Source organism: Poromitra crassiceps (assembly GCF_964638095.1).
Source record: "Poromitra crassiceps genome assembly, chromosome: 11".
NCBI classification, from domain to species: domain Eukaryota; kingdom Metazoa; phylum Chordata; class Actinopteri; order Beryciformes; family Melamphaidae; genus Poromitra; species Poromitra crassiceps.
The window spans coordinates 17,732,584-17,748,240 of NC_139643.1; the positions used below are offsets into that span (position 1 = coordinate 17,732,584).

At 42.0% G+C, this 15,657-nt stretch overlaps 1 protein-coding gene across 6 annotated transcripts in view; it reads left to right on the plus strand.

Annotated features, from left to right (window-relative positions):
- The window catches only part of LOC310785517 (patr class I histocompatibility antigen, alpha chain E-like), a 358,851-nt gene that overhangs the window by 313,752 nt on the left and 29,442 nt on the right, over positions 1 to 15,657 (plus strand). For all 6 annotated transcript variants that reach the window (XM_083646612.1, XM_083646611.1, XM_083646615.1 and 3 more), the window contains one exon: positions 10,734 to 10,904. In XM_083646612.1, coding sequence (XP_083502738.1) covers positions 10,734 to 10,904 — 171 coding nt within the window. The remainder of the gene's footprint in view (positions 1 to 10,733; positions 10,905 to 15,657) is intronic.

Consider the following 15,657-nt stretch of genomic DNA (forward strand, 5'->3'; position numbering starts at 1 on the left):
TCTCAATAATGGTCTGAAGTGCACAAACCTGTCCAAACTACAAAAATGTGCCAACCAGCACACTCAGATGTGAATGACGATGATGGTGTTGCCCTCATGGGTGGCATGGTGTCTCAGGGAGGGTAGATTGTCCTAATATTGTCCTGAAAGACTGGAAACATTTTGAATGTAGCTGTTCATATAATGTAACACAAATACAACTATTTTTGACTGAGAAACGTGTCAATTTACTCTGTTTTTGACTGAGAAATGTGCCAATTTAGTAGACAAGCATAGTATATAATGTATATCTAGTATAGTATAGTATAGTAGCCTATAGTATAGTATAGTATAGTATGTACAATATCATAGGATAGTTTGCCTATATCTATGTAATATTAACAGTAGTCCAGACACACTCTAGGCAACGGATAATGAAAGAAAGATGATTTCCAGGGAGGGCACTTTCCTGGTTTTGAACGACAGCAGTCCATAATTTAAGAGGGGATAAGCACTAATAAGCTACCAGTCATGTCTATCACATAAAAACATAATCTAGGGATGTATATGAATTAAAAAAATCACAAGTAAAATTTTCCCACCTGGCTGGTACCGATATGTTAAATTTAGGGCTCTGGCTCATTTCCCTTGAGAAGTCATTCTTCTACCTTAATGGCCACATTCACCCCTCACGATGGGATAGTATGGGCACATTATACCTTTTCTGAATCCTTATAGTCCTGTGAGTATTCCAGTGTTTGTTGTTTGTGTCTATGATGTTCCTAGTTGCCACAGTGCTGAAATAAAGAGTATAGTTTAGGCGAAAATTGTGGAAAAATGAATGTCACTGACACTTTGAAGAGCCCATGTGACCTCTTTATTTGTCAGACATACTCATAACTGAGCTTAAATGAAAGCTAAGAAGCTACCCTTTAAAATGTAGTCAAACATGTTCTCATAGAACTTGAGTAAAGGTCCTGAAAATCTGCATAGATAGGGTATGCATCAGCACCTAGAATCCAATTTATTGTAAGGGCTGGCTAACTTCATGAGCTGATAACTGTGACAAAGCTACTATTCTGCAAAGGCTATCATACTAAAATATCATCTATGGATATATAACTGTTCAAAAATCATGCTTAGAATTTGCCCACTTGAGTGGTACCGATATGTGAAATTTTGGGGTTTGGCCCATGGACTACATGTTGATATCTTCCCGAGACAGGCGCAAGGCACGTTTTTTTGCGTTTAAGGCCCGTTTTAGCGCCGAAGGCCTGTGGGAGAATAGGGGCCAGAATATACAAAGGGCTTTAATTACTTCCTACACATCGTCACCCTCTTAAAATAATGGCCTAAGTAACTTTTTGAGGAAAATGATATTTTTGCCTAAATCAGCTCTTCATGATGCTGGCCACGTCTGGTAAAATGGCCTAAGTCCTTATTTGAAAAGATCATGCTGTTCCTACCTGGTAGTGCAATGGCCTATGTCAGTGGTGCCCAACCAGTCGATCACGGTCTACTGGTCGACCGCGGACTGACCCCAGGTCGATCGCATCAAAAATTGATAAAAAAATAAAAATAAAATAAAAATAATAATAATAATAATAATAATAATCAAATAAAATATAATGGAAGTACATGCAGTTGTTTATTTTAATTATGGATCATAATACAATGCAATTCCAAATGCACTTTTATTTTAAAAGTAGCCACACAGTGAGAAAAAAGAAAGTGAGAAAAAATAAATCATGTATTGGGGAAAAAAAGTGATGCATCGATTTAAGATGCATCGAGATGCATCGATAATCGAATTTAATCGTAGCCCTCTGAATTGTAATCGAATCGAATCGTGAGGCCAATGAAGATTCACAGCCCTAATGTCAAGTGGTTGTGGGACAACGAGAAAGTGTTGTGAGGTTAGTTACTGCAGGCTGGAAACGATGTGTGTGCGTTTGCGATGTTGAAACTGGACTGGTAGATCTCGGGAGGCTGGCTACTTGAAAAGTAGATCTTCGGTCAAAAAAGGTTGGGCACCCCTGGCCTATGTCAAGCGTGTGACTTAGACCGTTTTATTTTTGCCTAAGTCAAGACAATGTGACTTAGGGAAAAATAAAATGGCCTAAGTCACACGCTTGACATAAAATGCAACTGTAAGTCAGGCCTAAGTCAGTTTTTTATTTGCCTAAGTCACAATGGCATGTTCGTAAATTGGCCCAAGTCATCTAATCAGTCATCTAATCGTTTTATGTTACATAATTGACAGTGTCATTTGTATGTCAGTAGTCATCTATTGTCATAAAAAAAAATGGTGGAATGATTAATAAATATCATATATTCTGTATTTGGTTCAGTTTTTTATGTTTTCTGAAAAACTTGAAAAAGTGACTTCGGTCATTATTTTAACTCATTGAGTGCCAGCCACTTTTGGAGAACGGACGCTCCCAGTGCCAGAGTTTCAGAGCGTTTTCAGTGATTTCTCGAGGCCGACAGAATATTGTGTGATATTACTATGTAAACACCGAACACGCACAAAGAACGATGAAACTCTATTGTATCAGCAGCAAAAAAAAGTTTATTGATATCATTTTCCGTTCTTTAGTTATCAGCCGGAGAAGATAGGTCAAAAACAGCAAAAACAGGTGTTTCCATCTAGAAGCTGAGATATTGAGCCTTTTGTGAAATGAAGCATTTTAAGCAAATCACTGACTCTGAAGCTACTATTTTCTGACCTGAAAGATCTGAACAGTAATTTCCTTCAATATAACAGCACCCCCACCCCCCTCTACTGCAAACTCCTCCTCCGTGGGTGTGTATCTGGTGGCTCTGCTTGCTCTGCTGCTTGTCAGGCGAGTCTCTGCTGCTTGCGGATCCACGTTCGGATGGCGGCCGCTCGTCGGGGGAGTCTGGATCGGGCTTGCTCGTTTCTGGGGTTTCGGTTGTGAGCTGGGATGAAGCTGCGTCCGATTCTGGGCTTTCTGCAGCGCGTTTCAAAGTGTGCTGCACCCAGAGTCTATTTTCGGAGCCCCCCACCGTTGTGCGCTGGCTCCCAGCGCGACAGCGAAAAGCCAAACCATTCTCATGAGAATGGTTTCATCACGGCTTTTTCTGCTGTTTTTACTCAACTTTCTCTAATCTGGAGAGCACTGTCGCCACCTAATGGGTCGGTAAAATAGGTTATACACATTCAACATGCCCCAAAATTTTACAGGAGATGTATTAGGCATTGATCCACGTCCCACCGTCAAAAAACGCAATTGACGACAATCGTCGTCATTGGCACTCTACGTTAGTAATCGAATTGACGACGATTGTCGTCATTGGCACTCAATGAGTTAAGAGGGTGATGACATGAACCTGATATGAACGTAAATAGACTCAAAGCTGTCAGTCATGAGTACAGAGCCAAAACAACAGAACATGTGCCACTGTCCAAATACATATGGACTGCACTGTGTAGATCAGTGGTGCCCAATTTGGAGCCCGCGGGCCAAATTTGTTTTGCTCTCTTTCTGCGCTCTTTTTTTTTTGGCCTGCCACGGATTTGGGGGTAAAAAAAAATTTTTTTTTTTTTTTTTTGCAGGCCAGGCCACCGGGCAGTTGCCCGACGTGCCCGATTATGCAGTCCGCGCCTGAATGGAGATGTCGGGACTCTTACGATTAACGTTAATTTTGTGCAGCTGGTATTCTCTCTCCCCGACTCTATCACACGGGTGTGAGGCATTGCTATCTGAGGATTGATTGCTCCTGATTGGTTGGCTGGATCACCTGGTTGGGGGGTGAGCTCTGATATTTGATCCCTCCCCAGTCACTGGCTTTACACCAGCTCAGCAAGATGGACAGATCATCATCACGGCAGTGGCACACTGACAAAAGAAAGTTTAGGACGGAGTGGCAAGACAAGTATTTATTTTAGATTTAGAATGTTAATTTTCTATAAAACACAATACATTTTAATGTAATTCCACAACGTTTATTTTTGGCCCTCGGCCCTCAACCCAGATTGAGTTTTGGCCCTTCATGGGAAATAATTTGGGCACCCCTGGTGTAGATAGACTAAAATCAAATACTTATGGACTGCACTGTGTAGATAGAGTAAAATCAAATACTTATGATGGACTGCACTGTGTAGATAGAGTAAAATCAAATACTTATGGACTGCACTGTGTAGATAGTCAAATCAAATACTTATGGACTGCACTGACTGTGTAGATAGAGTAAAATCAAATACTTATGGACTGCACTGTGTAGATAGAGTAAAATCAAATACTTATGGACTGCACTGTCTTGATAGAGTAAAATCAAATACTTATGGACTGCACTGTGTAGATAACTAAAATCAAATACTTGTGGACTACACTGTTTAGATAGAGTAAAATCAAATACTTATGGACTGCACTGTGTAGATAGAGTAAAATCAAAGCACTAAAGTTTCTACCTATGTCCCACTTTAACTGCTATGTTTATCCATGCATTCATAACTACAGCATGTGAAGTACAGTACATGACATTAACATAACTGATGGTTCTTTTACGGAATAACTGGTGCCTGAAGCTTTTGCCTGAGGAATGAACACTTTGACAGGCTGTAACCTCTGTATTTTAGCTAAAGGGATACACCAACGTTTCTCTCATTTGCCATAACCCCCATACATAACCACGATACACAATGCCTTTAGCCTCACTGTCTGCGCAGTTTACAGTGAGCTACAGTCATCAAGTTAGTTAGTATCACCATAGAATGGAGGCTAATGGTACAGCTGTTCAACATCACCAAAAACACATCTCACAGTGCCAAAATACATGTGCTTCGGGGACTCACCACGAGATGAAATATTAATCCAAAATGCAGAGAATCGCTCTTTTTTTTAGGAAAAGAGATAGCCGGAACTCCTTTCCAAACATGGCCGCCGGGTGCAATGATTTGCGCTTGTTTGTTGTAAAGATCCTGCAGTTACCTGAGTAGTGCCAGTCATTTTGTTACAGACATTAACCACCTTAAGCCCTAGTTATACTTTGCGGATCCACGAGTCCGCCATCATCCGCGTGACGTAAATGTCATCATCAGAAGGTGTGCGTGCACGCTCTCTGCAGACAACCGCATACCTCCAATTTTTGATGTCCGCAGAGTCTGGAAAACCACAACAGATGCTGAATTTGAAGAGAGGTGTTTTGCACCACGCTGAAGTTAGTTTTAGATATTCAACAGGTTAATTCTGCTATATTCTTCATTGCAGTGGCTGATTGCCTGTTGTACATTAAACTACACTTCTGCTTAAAGGGGGACTTACCCCCCAGATATGTAACAAAACGGCATGCTGCTTCATTTGAAAAAACCTATGGGAAAAACCAAGAAATGACGTCTCCTCTTGTCTCACTATAGGCCTACTCTTTGGCTGTGCTCAGCTCAGGATTTTTTTTCCGGAAATCGACGCCATGACAGTTTCCCCGCAGTTTCCCCAAAACATCCCAAGACAAAGTTATGAGAGCTACAAAATCTTTATAAATATCAACAACTAGCCAACGCTGGTGGCCTGTATGGAAACAGCGTTGCTCAAAATGGTTGAAAGTTATATCAATTTGGTCATTCAGTGGCGAACTAGAAATTGACTCCATTGTCTCCCATGTACAGTATGTGTATGTAGTCTATCTAAGTATCGTTAAAAGAGCCTGGTGACGCGAGACTCGTTATCGCAGCACAGCACAACAGTCAGGACAAACCCCCCGCTCTCAACATGCTCATGTAATCACAATGGGAGATTTCTCTATGTTATTCCCTTGTCCAACTTGTCATATACACCGCCATTAAGTCCCATTTTAATTTTCGTTTCGCCCTTTTTCGTGATTCTTGTCAAAAGGTGTAGTCCACCTCTGCGTTTTCCTCTCGAGCGCAGAGCAGAGCTGCAGCGGGGTATTGGAACATTCTCCCCCCTCCCTGCTCCCTCCTCCTCATGCCCCGGCTGGCGGCGGCTCATTCTGCTCGCCGTGGGTCGCAACTCTTCTTCGCTGAGCTGAGCTGATGGTGGGTTGCTCCAGGTTTGAGGAAGAGGAGCCAGCTAATTTATCCGAATGAACACTGTTCAAGTGATAGAGCATTGATGTCGTCGTGTTGTAGCTGTACACCGATTCACAGTATTTACATACGGCAGTATCTCCTCCTTTCTTATGACTTGTCTGAAAAGGGCTATAGTTTATTGTTTATTGTTTATTTGCACAAAGAAAAAAAATGAACAACAACAGATAGTACAAGTATCTTAACACATTGAGTGCCACAGCGCTTCAGTAAAATTGTCTGGAGCCTGTGCCAGATTCACTTCCATTCAGTTGAAAACAGCTATAGAATTTTTTCTATTATGGCTATATTAACGGGGCTGGACTTTAATGAAACATTGAACACTCCTGCTTCTTCCAAAGAAGAAATTTTGTTTCTAGACAGTTCCATTATGAAATTACAGCCTCTCAAAAAAGTGCACTTTCAAGGGTTTTCTGTCGTTTTTTTTTACTTTCCAAGATATAGTCCCTTTTATGAATACCTTTTGCACTCTAATTTCGAGCACATTCACTGACTCTGGCTGGTGTTTTCTGATGTGGTGGCGTGTGGTGTGGTTTCTGTGCAGCCACACACCCCTCTCCCCCCCTCCACCTCTGAGCTGCGGGCTCCTCCCACACGCACAGAGTTTGCTTTCTCGACTCCGTTTTTGCCCCGGACAGATCCCAGCGCCCATCAAGGAAATGATGCGCGCTGGCAAACGCGACTGAACGAAAAGGCTTGGCCCGTTCGGCTTCGGATGCTGGCTTTCTAGGAAATCGTGTGGAGATAGATAGAAGCATAAGAGCTCAGTTGTGAGCGCGGATGCAGCCGAGCCCACTCTCGCTGTAGACAGAGCAATATATACGGCTCTGGCAGAAAGCATGCATCGGTTTCCACTTTCATCACGGCTTTCTCCGCTGTCTCCTGTACAAAGTAAAGGATCTGAGGTGGGTGGAGCAGCTCCTGTGACGATGTTTAAGGTGGCGCCGTGTGATCCCTTGAAGGGATTCATGCTCACTGGCTAGGTACGACCTTAAACAGCAGAATTATGGAATAATATGAATTATGATTTTAGGACGTCCACAGACGTCCTTGGCACTCCTCGTTACTTTTTTTTAGGACGTCCACAGACGTCCTTGGCACTTAATGTGTTAACACATTCACTGCCAGCCGTTTTTTTTTTACTGTAGGTAGCTTCTGCCAAAGGGTTTTTTTGAGGATTCTGGCTCATCTTTCAAGAGCCGAGGATTCTTTTCTGCTAAGATTTTGTGAACACAAAATATCTCAAAAGAACTAATAGAATGTGTGCTTTCTCTGTCTAAAAGAGTTAGTTTGTAGAGTTAGTAGTTATGTAGGCATTAGCACTTGAATACAGCATGGTTTCAGCGTCTGAAAATTTAAGCTGAGATAAATGCCTTTTTGTGAAATTCGATAGAACAGTCACTTTAACCATTCATTTTTGGCATCAGTAAGACGTCAGACATCTAAACAATAGTTCTGAACAGTAATTTCCTCCATAACAGCACCCCCACCCCCCTCTCCTTCAAACTCCTCCCTCCGTGGGTGTTCTCCTCTCTCCGTGGCTCTGCAGCGGGTGTGTCACAAGCGAGTTTCTGCTGCCCGGCGGCCCCTCGTCGGGCGAGTCTGGATGGGGCTCGCTCGTTTCTTGGGGTTTCGGTTGAGAGCTTTGATGAAGCTTTTGCAATTCTGGGCTTTATGCTGCGTGTTTCAAAGTGTGTTGCACCCAGTCTATTTTTGGAACCCCCCACCGTTGTGCGCCACCGTTGTGCGCCAGCGCGAAAGCGTTTTCGCCAAACCATTCTACAGTATGAGAATAGTTTCCTCATGCTTTCCCCTGCAGTTTTGGCTCGGCTTTCTCTAGTCTGGAGAGCACTGTCGCCACTTAGTGGGTCGGTGGAATGGGTTGTACACGTTCGGTGGCTCCCATATTTTTATAGGAGACGTAGGGGGCTTTGATCCACGTCCCACTTTTTGACGAGTTGACTCGTCCGCGGCAGTCAACCGTTGGTTTCTGCTTGACGAGTTGACTCGTCCACGGCAGTGAACGTGTTAACAACAAAAATCCCATTACCCATTTTAACTACAAGTTTATCAATGTGTTTTGACCAAGATAATTTATTATCTAATATAATTCCAAGGAGTTTTGTCTCCTGGACTTGATTGATTGTCACATTGTCTATTGAGAGTTTCAAGACTGGGTTAGAACTAAGGGCATGACTTGAACCAAATACAATGCTATTTGTTTTTGATGTATTTAATACAGTGATATCATTGCGCCCTCTGGAGGATAATTAAAAAATGATTTGAAAACACCCTTCTACTGACAGAATGCACGTTGCTTTTTGTTGTTTTGATCGAGAGTAAATCCTTAACGAGCGAGTAATCGATCTTCGATTAATTGTGTGCATTCCTACTTTTGGAATAAATTACATTTACATATTACATTACGTCATTTAGCAGACACTTTTATCCAAAGAACTTACAGTAGCACATTTTGTCAACAACACATTAAACTATGCTCCCAGTCCCAGACATAGGGATTTTTTTTATACGTTTAAAGCATTACACAGGGTTCCCAGTCCCCACACCTTCTTAACTCATTGAGTGCCAAGGACGTCGATCGACGTCAAAGTAAATAGTGACGTAGAGTGCCAACGACGTCGATCGACGTCAAATGCGTTTTTTGACGGTGGGACGTTGATCAAAGCCTCCTGCATCTCCTGTACAAATATTGTAGCTATTGAAGCTGTATAACCTATTTTACGGACTCATCAGGTGGCGACAGTGCTCTCCAGATTAGAGAAAAGTCAGGAAAACAGCAGGAAAAAGCCCTGTGATCAAAGAGAAACCGCTCATGCTGCAGCCCAGAGCCATATAGATTGCTCTGGCTGCAGCTGACGGTGGCTGCGAACAGCAGTCAATCCGATCCCACAACTGAGCCCCTCTGCCTCTGTCTGTCTGTCTGCATAGTTTCTCCACACGATTAGCCACTAGAAAAGCAGCAGCCGACACTGAAAAGCCAAACCATTCTCTGCAGTCCAGTGTGGCTTTTCCGTGTCGCGCTGGGAGCCGGCGCACAAAAACGGAGCACTCCGAAAATAGACGCTGGGTGCGTGAGGCTGTGTTTTAGTGTGGGGAGGAGTTTGCAGCTGAGGGGGGGGAGAGGGGGGTGGGGCACGCAGGGCACCACACACAACTACACCACGTCACTACATCAGAAAATATTAGCTAGAGTCAGGGAATGTGCTTGAAATGCTTCATTTCACAAAAGGCTGAATATCTCAGCTTATAATTTGAAACGCCTGAAAACCCTGAAAACAACCTATCTTCTCCGGCTCATAACTAAAGAACGGAAAATGGTATCAATAAACTTTTTTTTTCTGATGATACAATAGAGTCTCCTTGTTCTTTTTGCGTGTTCGGTGTTTACATAGTAATATCACACAATATTCTGTGGGCCTCGAGAAATCACTGAAAACGCTCTGAAACTCTGGCACTGGGAGCGTCCGTTCTCCAAAAGTGGCTGGCACTCAATGAGTTAGACGAGCTGAATCCAAAAGTGATTTTATTTTTATTTTAGTTCAAATACCTGGGTATTCATTCAATTTAATAATATATGCAAAAGAAAATCAAAAAAATTAAATGTATTTAGTTTTTCACACTTTTTTACATCAAAAGTTAATTTTTCAAGATTTCATTCATAACAGTAATCTACAGTTTGCTGACGTCACATAGTACCATCAAATTTCTACCCCATTTCAACCAATCATATCACAACATGGCAGCTGTCAATCAATCTTCATTTCAGGAGAATTTTCCGCTCCTCCTCTGGACTCCTGCTGTTATGCCCGGTATACACATAAAGATAATCTGGCTGATTTTGGCCTGATTTCCCACCTTCCGACCAAGGACAGCAAACGGCAGATAATCTGATGGCTCTAAAGATGATCCTGTGGTGTGGGGTGTGTTAAGAGTCAATTTCTCCCGACGATCTGCTCAGAAAATGGTCGGGCCGATGATCGTAAATATTAGACCTGTTGAATATTTACGATCGTCGGCCACGACCATTTTACGTTTATTGCGTTAATAGGCTAATAACATTAGCCATTTGAGAACAACTCACCTCCAGCTCGCGCAGTAACGTTTATTGATCCCAAGGGGATCAATAAAGTATCTATCTATCTATGTATCTAGAGTCTAGACGGTAGGACAGATCTTTATGTATGTGGTGTGCTGTATTGGGATTATCGGAGTACACCACACGCAATACGATCAAAACTGTTCAATCCATGATTTTTTTATCTTCAAGTGTGGGGTCTCTCACAGATAAAAAAAATCAGTTAAGATTTAGAAAATATTTGTGTTTACCAAGCTTTAGTCTGTCATCTCCATTCTCCTCTAGTCTCCAATTGTCTGTGGCTCATGCTGTTTATATACCCTCACCAGTGCTGTCTGCACAGGTGAGGGTAATTGTCCGGATTACAGCCACATGTAGTGTGGCCTTCAGGCGCAGTCAGACACAACATGGCATACAAAGTACGAACAAACAATCTGAACAGATAAAGTAAATTATGCAAAAACTGGCCCCATCACACATACCGACACTAAGACAAATTCCTCATATGTAATCTTGCATATTGTGGAAATAAAAGTGATTCTGAGTACAGCCTGATATTAATTCATTTTTCACTCCCTGTCTCCTCAGAGATGGCCTCTCATGGAGAAGACTCGAACCATAGCTCAAGCTCTAACAAATTACAACGCTTCTGTGAAGAGCTCAAGCGCTGGAAATTGGGCGACGAAGGATTGTACGATCATATCAAGCGGACAACAGCAACAGACCAGTGGATGGAAATAACCACCAAGCACATGGAAGGTAAAATGGTTTGAGTAGGCTAGGGGGGGGGGGGGGGGGGGTTGGGCGGGCAGAGGAGTTCACCTGGTAGGGGTTAGGCCGGGCTCAAATAATGGTCATTAACATTTTGAGCTTGTGAAACGTTGTTTGTAAACTTTTGACACGCAGTGAGAATTTGCACACCTGTAAATAAAACGTGTACTGTACCTGTAGAAATATCTTGTCCATCTGAGAGAAAGTTTTGTGCATCTGCAACACATTTTTCTATCGGTAGACATATCTCGTGCATCTGGGAATACGTTTAGTAAACACTGATAGAATTTGTGCGTCTGTAACCATATCTTTTACATGTACAAACATTTTCTACATTCATGTGCGACCTTGAAAGCACCACCTGTGAACTTAATTTTGCAAGGGCAAATTTCCTACGTTCGTGTGTGACCCTGAAAGCACCACGGGCAAACTCAATTTTGCGAGTACAAATTTCCTAGATTTGTGCAAACTCAAATTGAGTACGAATTCTGGCCTATTGGAGTGTCAACTCAGTGCCACAAGCCCCAATCCCAATTCCCCCCTTGGCCCTACCACTTAACCCTTAACCCTCAATTTTGCGCGTTCACGTGAATAGTGCTGTCCCAATTCGTTTTTGCGTCAACCGAGGGCTGAGAAGGAAATCGCTATTAATCCGCCAGAAATTAGCCAAAAGTTGCAAACAAATGTTTATATATCTGAGTTTAAAGGGATAGTTTGGTTTGTTTGAAGTGGGGTCCTATCAGCTAGTTCGATACACTAACTTAATTAGGTACAGTGTTCAGGAGTGAGTGCACATTGTGGAACGAGACCGCGCACTCAGCGCAGCAGCCAAACCAGCCTTTTCTCTGTAAGTACGGGGGGTCAACAACTAAAACGTAATTTAGCCACCTAAAACACCTAAAACAACGCCCACCTAAACAAATCGATATCTGTGTACATGCACGCTCTATTTTGACAATTTTCAGCGCTTTACTTTTCCGCAAAAGAGCAGTTTCATTCGGCACTGCTTTTTCTCCCAACCGTACAACTGCCGTATTCCTCCGCTAAACGCCTGCACAGAACACAGAGCCGCGGTTTACAAAACAGGAAGGCTTAGAAGAGAGATAAAACACTGACTTACTTTAGAGACAACAACGGCCTCTCTGGTCTGGGTCGTTTTCCACAATTTATCCTGGGAATGGTGAATAAGGTCTGCAGCCAGGGCACCCAGGCATTTAGACTGCAGGCGCATCTCTCTGCCTGTTCACTCTCTGCAAAAGTTCCTCTTCTGTATTCTCTCTGGTTCATAATTGTATCCTCTTGTCACCAAGGTGAATGGCATATCATCCTCGCTATCAAAATCACTCATATTTTCGTCCGTGTATTCTATTTGTTGTGTCTTCAAACCGGGAGAAATAAAATAGCCTACCCCCAAATAACTGCGGAGTAATCCAGTGCTGCGGCTCTGACCTGGCTTTTAGCGGAGGAATACGGCAGTTGTACGGTTGGGAGAAAAAGCAGTGCCGAATGAAACTGCTGTTTTGCGGAAAAGTAAAGCGCTGAAAATTGTCAAAATAGAGCGTGCATGTACACGGATATCGATTTGTTTAGGTGGGCGTTGTTTTAGGTGGCTAAATTACAGTTATAGTTTTAGTTGTTGACCCCCAGTACTGAGAGAGAAAAGGCTGCTTTGGCTGCTGCTCTGGGTGCCGGATCTCGTTAGACGCTGCGCCCCGCTTCAAGACCACTGTACCTAATTAAGTTAGTGTATCTGACTAGCTGATAGGACCCCACTTCAAACAAACTGAACTATCCCTTTAATGTTGATACAAACGACTGTGGATGCTCTGGATGTTTGGAATTCGTTTGTGGCAACATTTCAGAAAAAACTTGTATCGCAATTCGCGCTGTACTGGGTTCCTGGTTTCCAGTTTGAGAAAGAGGAGACAGCAATCTTTGCAAATATTGAGTTTTGAAATGCGTGTTTCAACATTCCGACCCAGTGATCCTTTGTATCAACATTAAAGGAAGACATTCATTTATTTATTTTGTTTTTGGTTAGGTATTTTGCGACTATTTTAACATAAGACAGTATGGGCGCCCACTTCAAGCTGGGAACAGTCGCAGCAGCACCAGCCAGCATCTATCTGCAAGCAGATCCGTGTAAAAAAATAAAAATATGAGGAAATGTATGTATGAGGGAATACAAAGAAACACAAAACATTAAAAAGAAGAATATAATAGAAATCAGATAAAACACAAAAAATTATCAAATATTGTAGGCCTAATCACCAAGCTGGCCTGGCCTCCCATGGTACCCAGGCCAGGCCAGTGTTCACACCATTAGCCACTTACAACTTGATGGAGGACAGACCAGCTGCAAATAACAAGGCGAGTCACAACACTCACCTTTAAGAACAGGGTTTCCACGGTTCTCTGTGTTTTGTAGAGCCTTGCCACTCCCTCTTCTTTGGCCCATGAAAGGACATTCTGAAGGCCCTTTGCTACAGACAGAGGAGAGGGAGTCAGTCAGTCAGACATAACAACCCCGTGGCCTGATACTATATGATCTATCATGTGATGTATAGTTACCAGAGGAGAAAGCTAATCCAAATGGAGGCACTGTGTCACCTAGGTTTCCATAGGAGACTCGTTCTGTTGGGTGGTACCCGCACAGTGGTACCCCTCCAGCAGAGAGGTCAGAGAGTATCTGGGGCACGGATCTGAGGTCGAAGGGAGCAGAAAAGAGGAACTCTAGCTCAATGCAACTGAGCTAGATGAATTCATGCCCATCTAATGTTGGATAACCAGCAACAGTAGGGGATTCATCACCCTATTGCAGTGTGACTGTATTTCAGAGACCTATAGTAAAAAGAGAAAATTATAAAATGACAGAAACAGCACAGAAATATGTAACGTTGACAGCATGATGTCTACAAATAAAATAAAACCAATCAGTAGCAAGCAACAATGTAAGCATTCATATAATAACCAAGAGATGGGAGGAAATTTATTTATCCTTTATTTAACCAGGAAGGTCCCATTGAGATCCCTGGTCAAGATGGACAGCAAAAATAAAAGGTTTCATATAAAAAATACAAACAGGGACAAATAACATCACAGAATACACAAGGAAACGCAACAAGCAAACACAAACTACAAGGATTAAAGGCTAAAAAGAAGGGCTAAAAATAAACTTGACAATCGCACATTTCACATGCAATGACATTGTTCTATAAGAACAGATTTTAGAGTGTTTTTAAACATGTCCAGAGGGGGTAAAGATTTAATGTTTAAAACACCTTGTAACTCGTTCCAGGCATATGGTGCATGAAAGGAGAAGGACGATTTACCTAGCTCTGTTCGGGTTTTGGGGGCCAAGAGAATAATTTTCTCTGATGACCGAGTGTTAAATCGGCTGTGGCGATATGTCAATAAACTAGAAATATACAGCGGTAACTTACCTAATAAAGCTTTTAAAAGAAAAATTAACATATGGGTTTTTCTCCTTAGACTCAGAGAAGTCCATTGAACCATTTCATATAATTGACAATGATGTGTGCGGAAACTTGCATCAGTTTCAAACCGCGCAGGGCACCATGATAGACTACATCCAGTTTGTTCAGAAGAGCAGAAGCAGCATGCATATAGATGACATCACCATAGTTTAATACTGACAGAAAGGTACTTTGAACCAACCTCTTTCTGGCAGTAAAAGGAAAACATTTTTTTAAACCAAAATAAAAACCTAACTTTGGTCTAAGTTTTTTTTTTTTAAGAGGCTATCAAAGTGGACACCAAAAGTCAGCTTGTCATCAAGCCATATCCCAAGATATTTATAAGAACTAACCCTCTCTAGTTGAGCGCCATCTAGTGTTAGAACCATACAGTCAATAGGAGATGAACGGGAACGTGTAAAAACCATAAATTTGGTCTTTTTAGCGTTTAAAACCAATTTTAAATTAACAAGAGACAACTGCAGTGAATTAAAGGCAGTCTGTAAGGAGTCCATTGCCACTTTTAGAGATGGTGCCAGGGTGTAAACGATAGTGTCGTCCGCGTAAAGGTGCACCTTTGCTGGATTTAAACCAACACCAAGATCATTAATAAAAATAGAAAATAAAATTGGAGCCAAAATGGATCCTTGAGGGACCCCTGTCTTTACTATTGAGGGAGCAGAGTTATAATTGTCTACAGACACACATTGAGTTCTCCCAGTCAAATAGTTTAGAAACCAATTCAGCACAGGGACACTAAAACTAATCTGTTTGAGTCTTTGAAGGAGAAGACCATGATCCACTGAATCAAACGCTTTTGATAAATCAATAAAAAGTGCAGCACATGATTATCATCTGAAGTGTGTGGGTTTCAGACTTCAACCAGTAATTGATCGGAAAACATATGCAACCAAATATTACAATTACATGATAACTATAGTTAACTTTGTGTTAATTACTTTTGCTCCTTTAAAAGTGGGCATTATTTATACAAAGGGCTTTAATCACTTCCTACACATCGTCACCCTCTTAAAATAATAGCCTAAGTAACTTTTTGAGGAAAATGATATTTTTGCCTAAATCATATCTTCATGATGCTGGCCACCTCTGGTAAAATGGCCTAAGTCCTTATTTGAAAAGATCATGCTGTTCCTACCTGGTAGTGCAATGGCCTATGTCAAGCGTGTGACTTAGACCGTTTTATTTGTGCCTAAGTCAAGACAATGTGACTTAGGGAAAAATAAAATGGCCTAAGTCACGCGCTT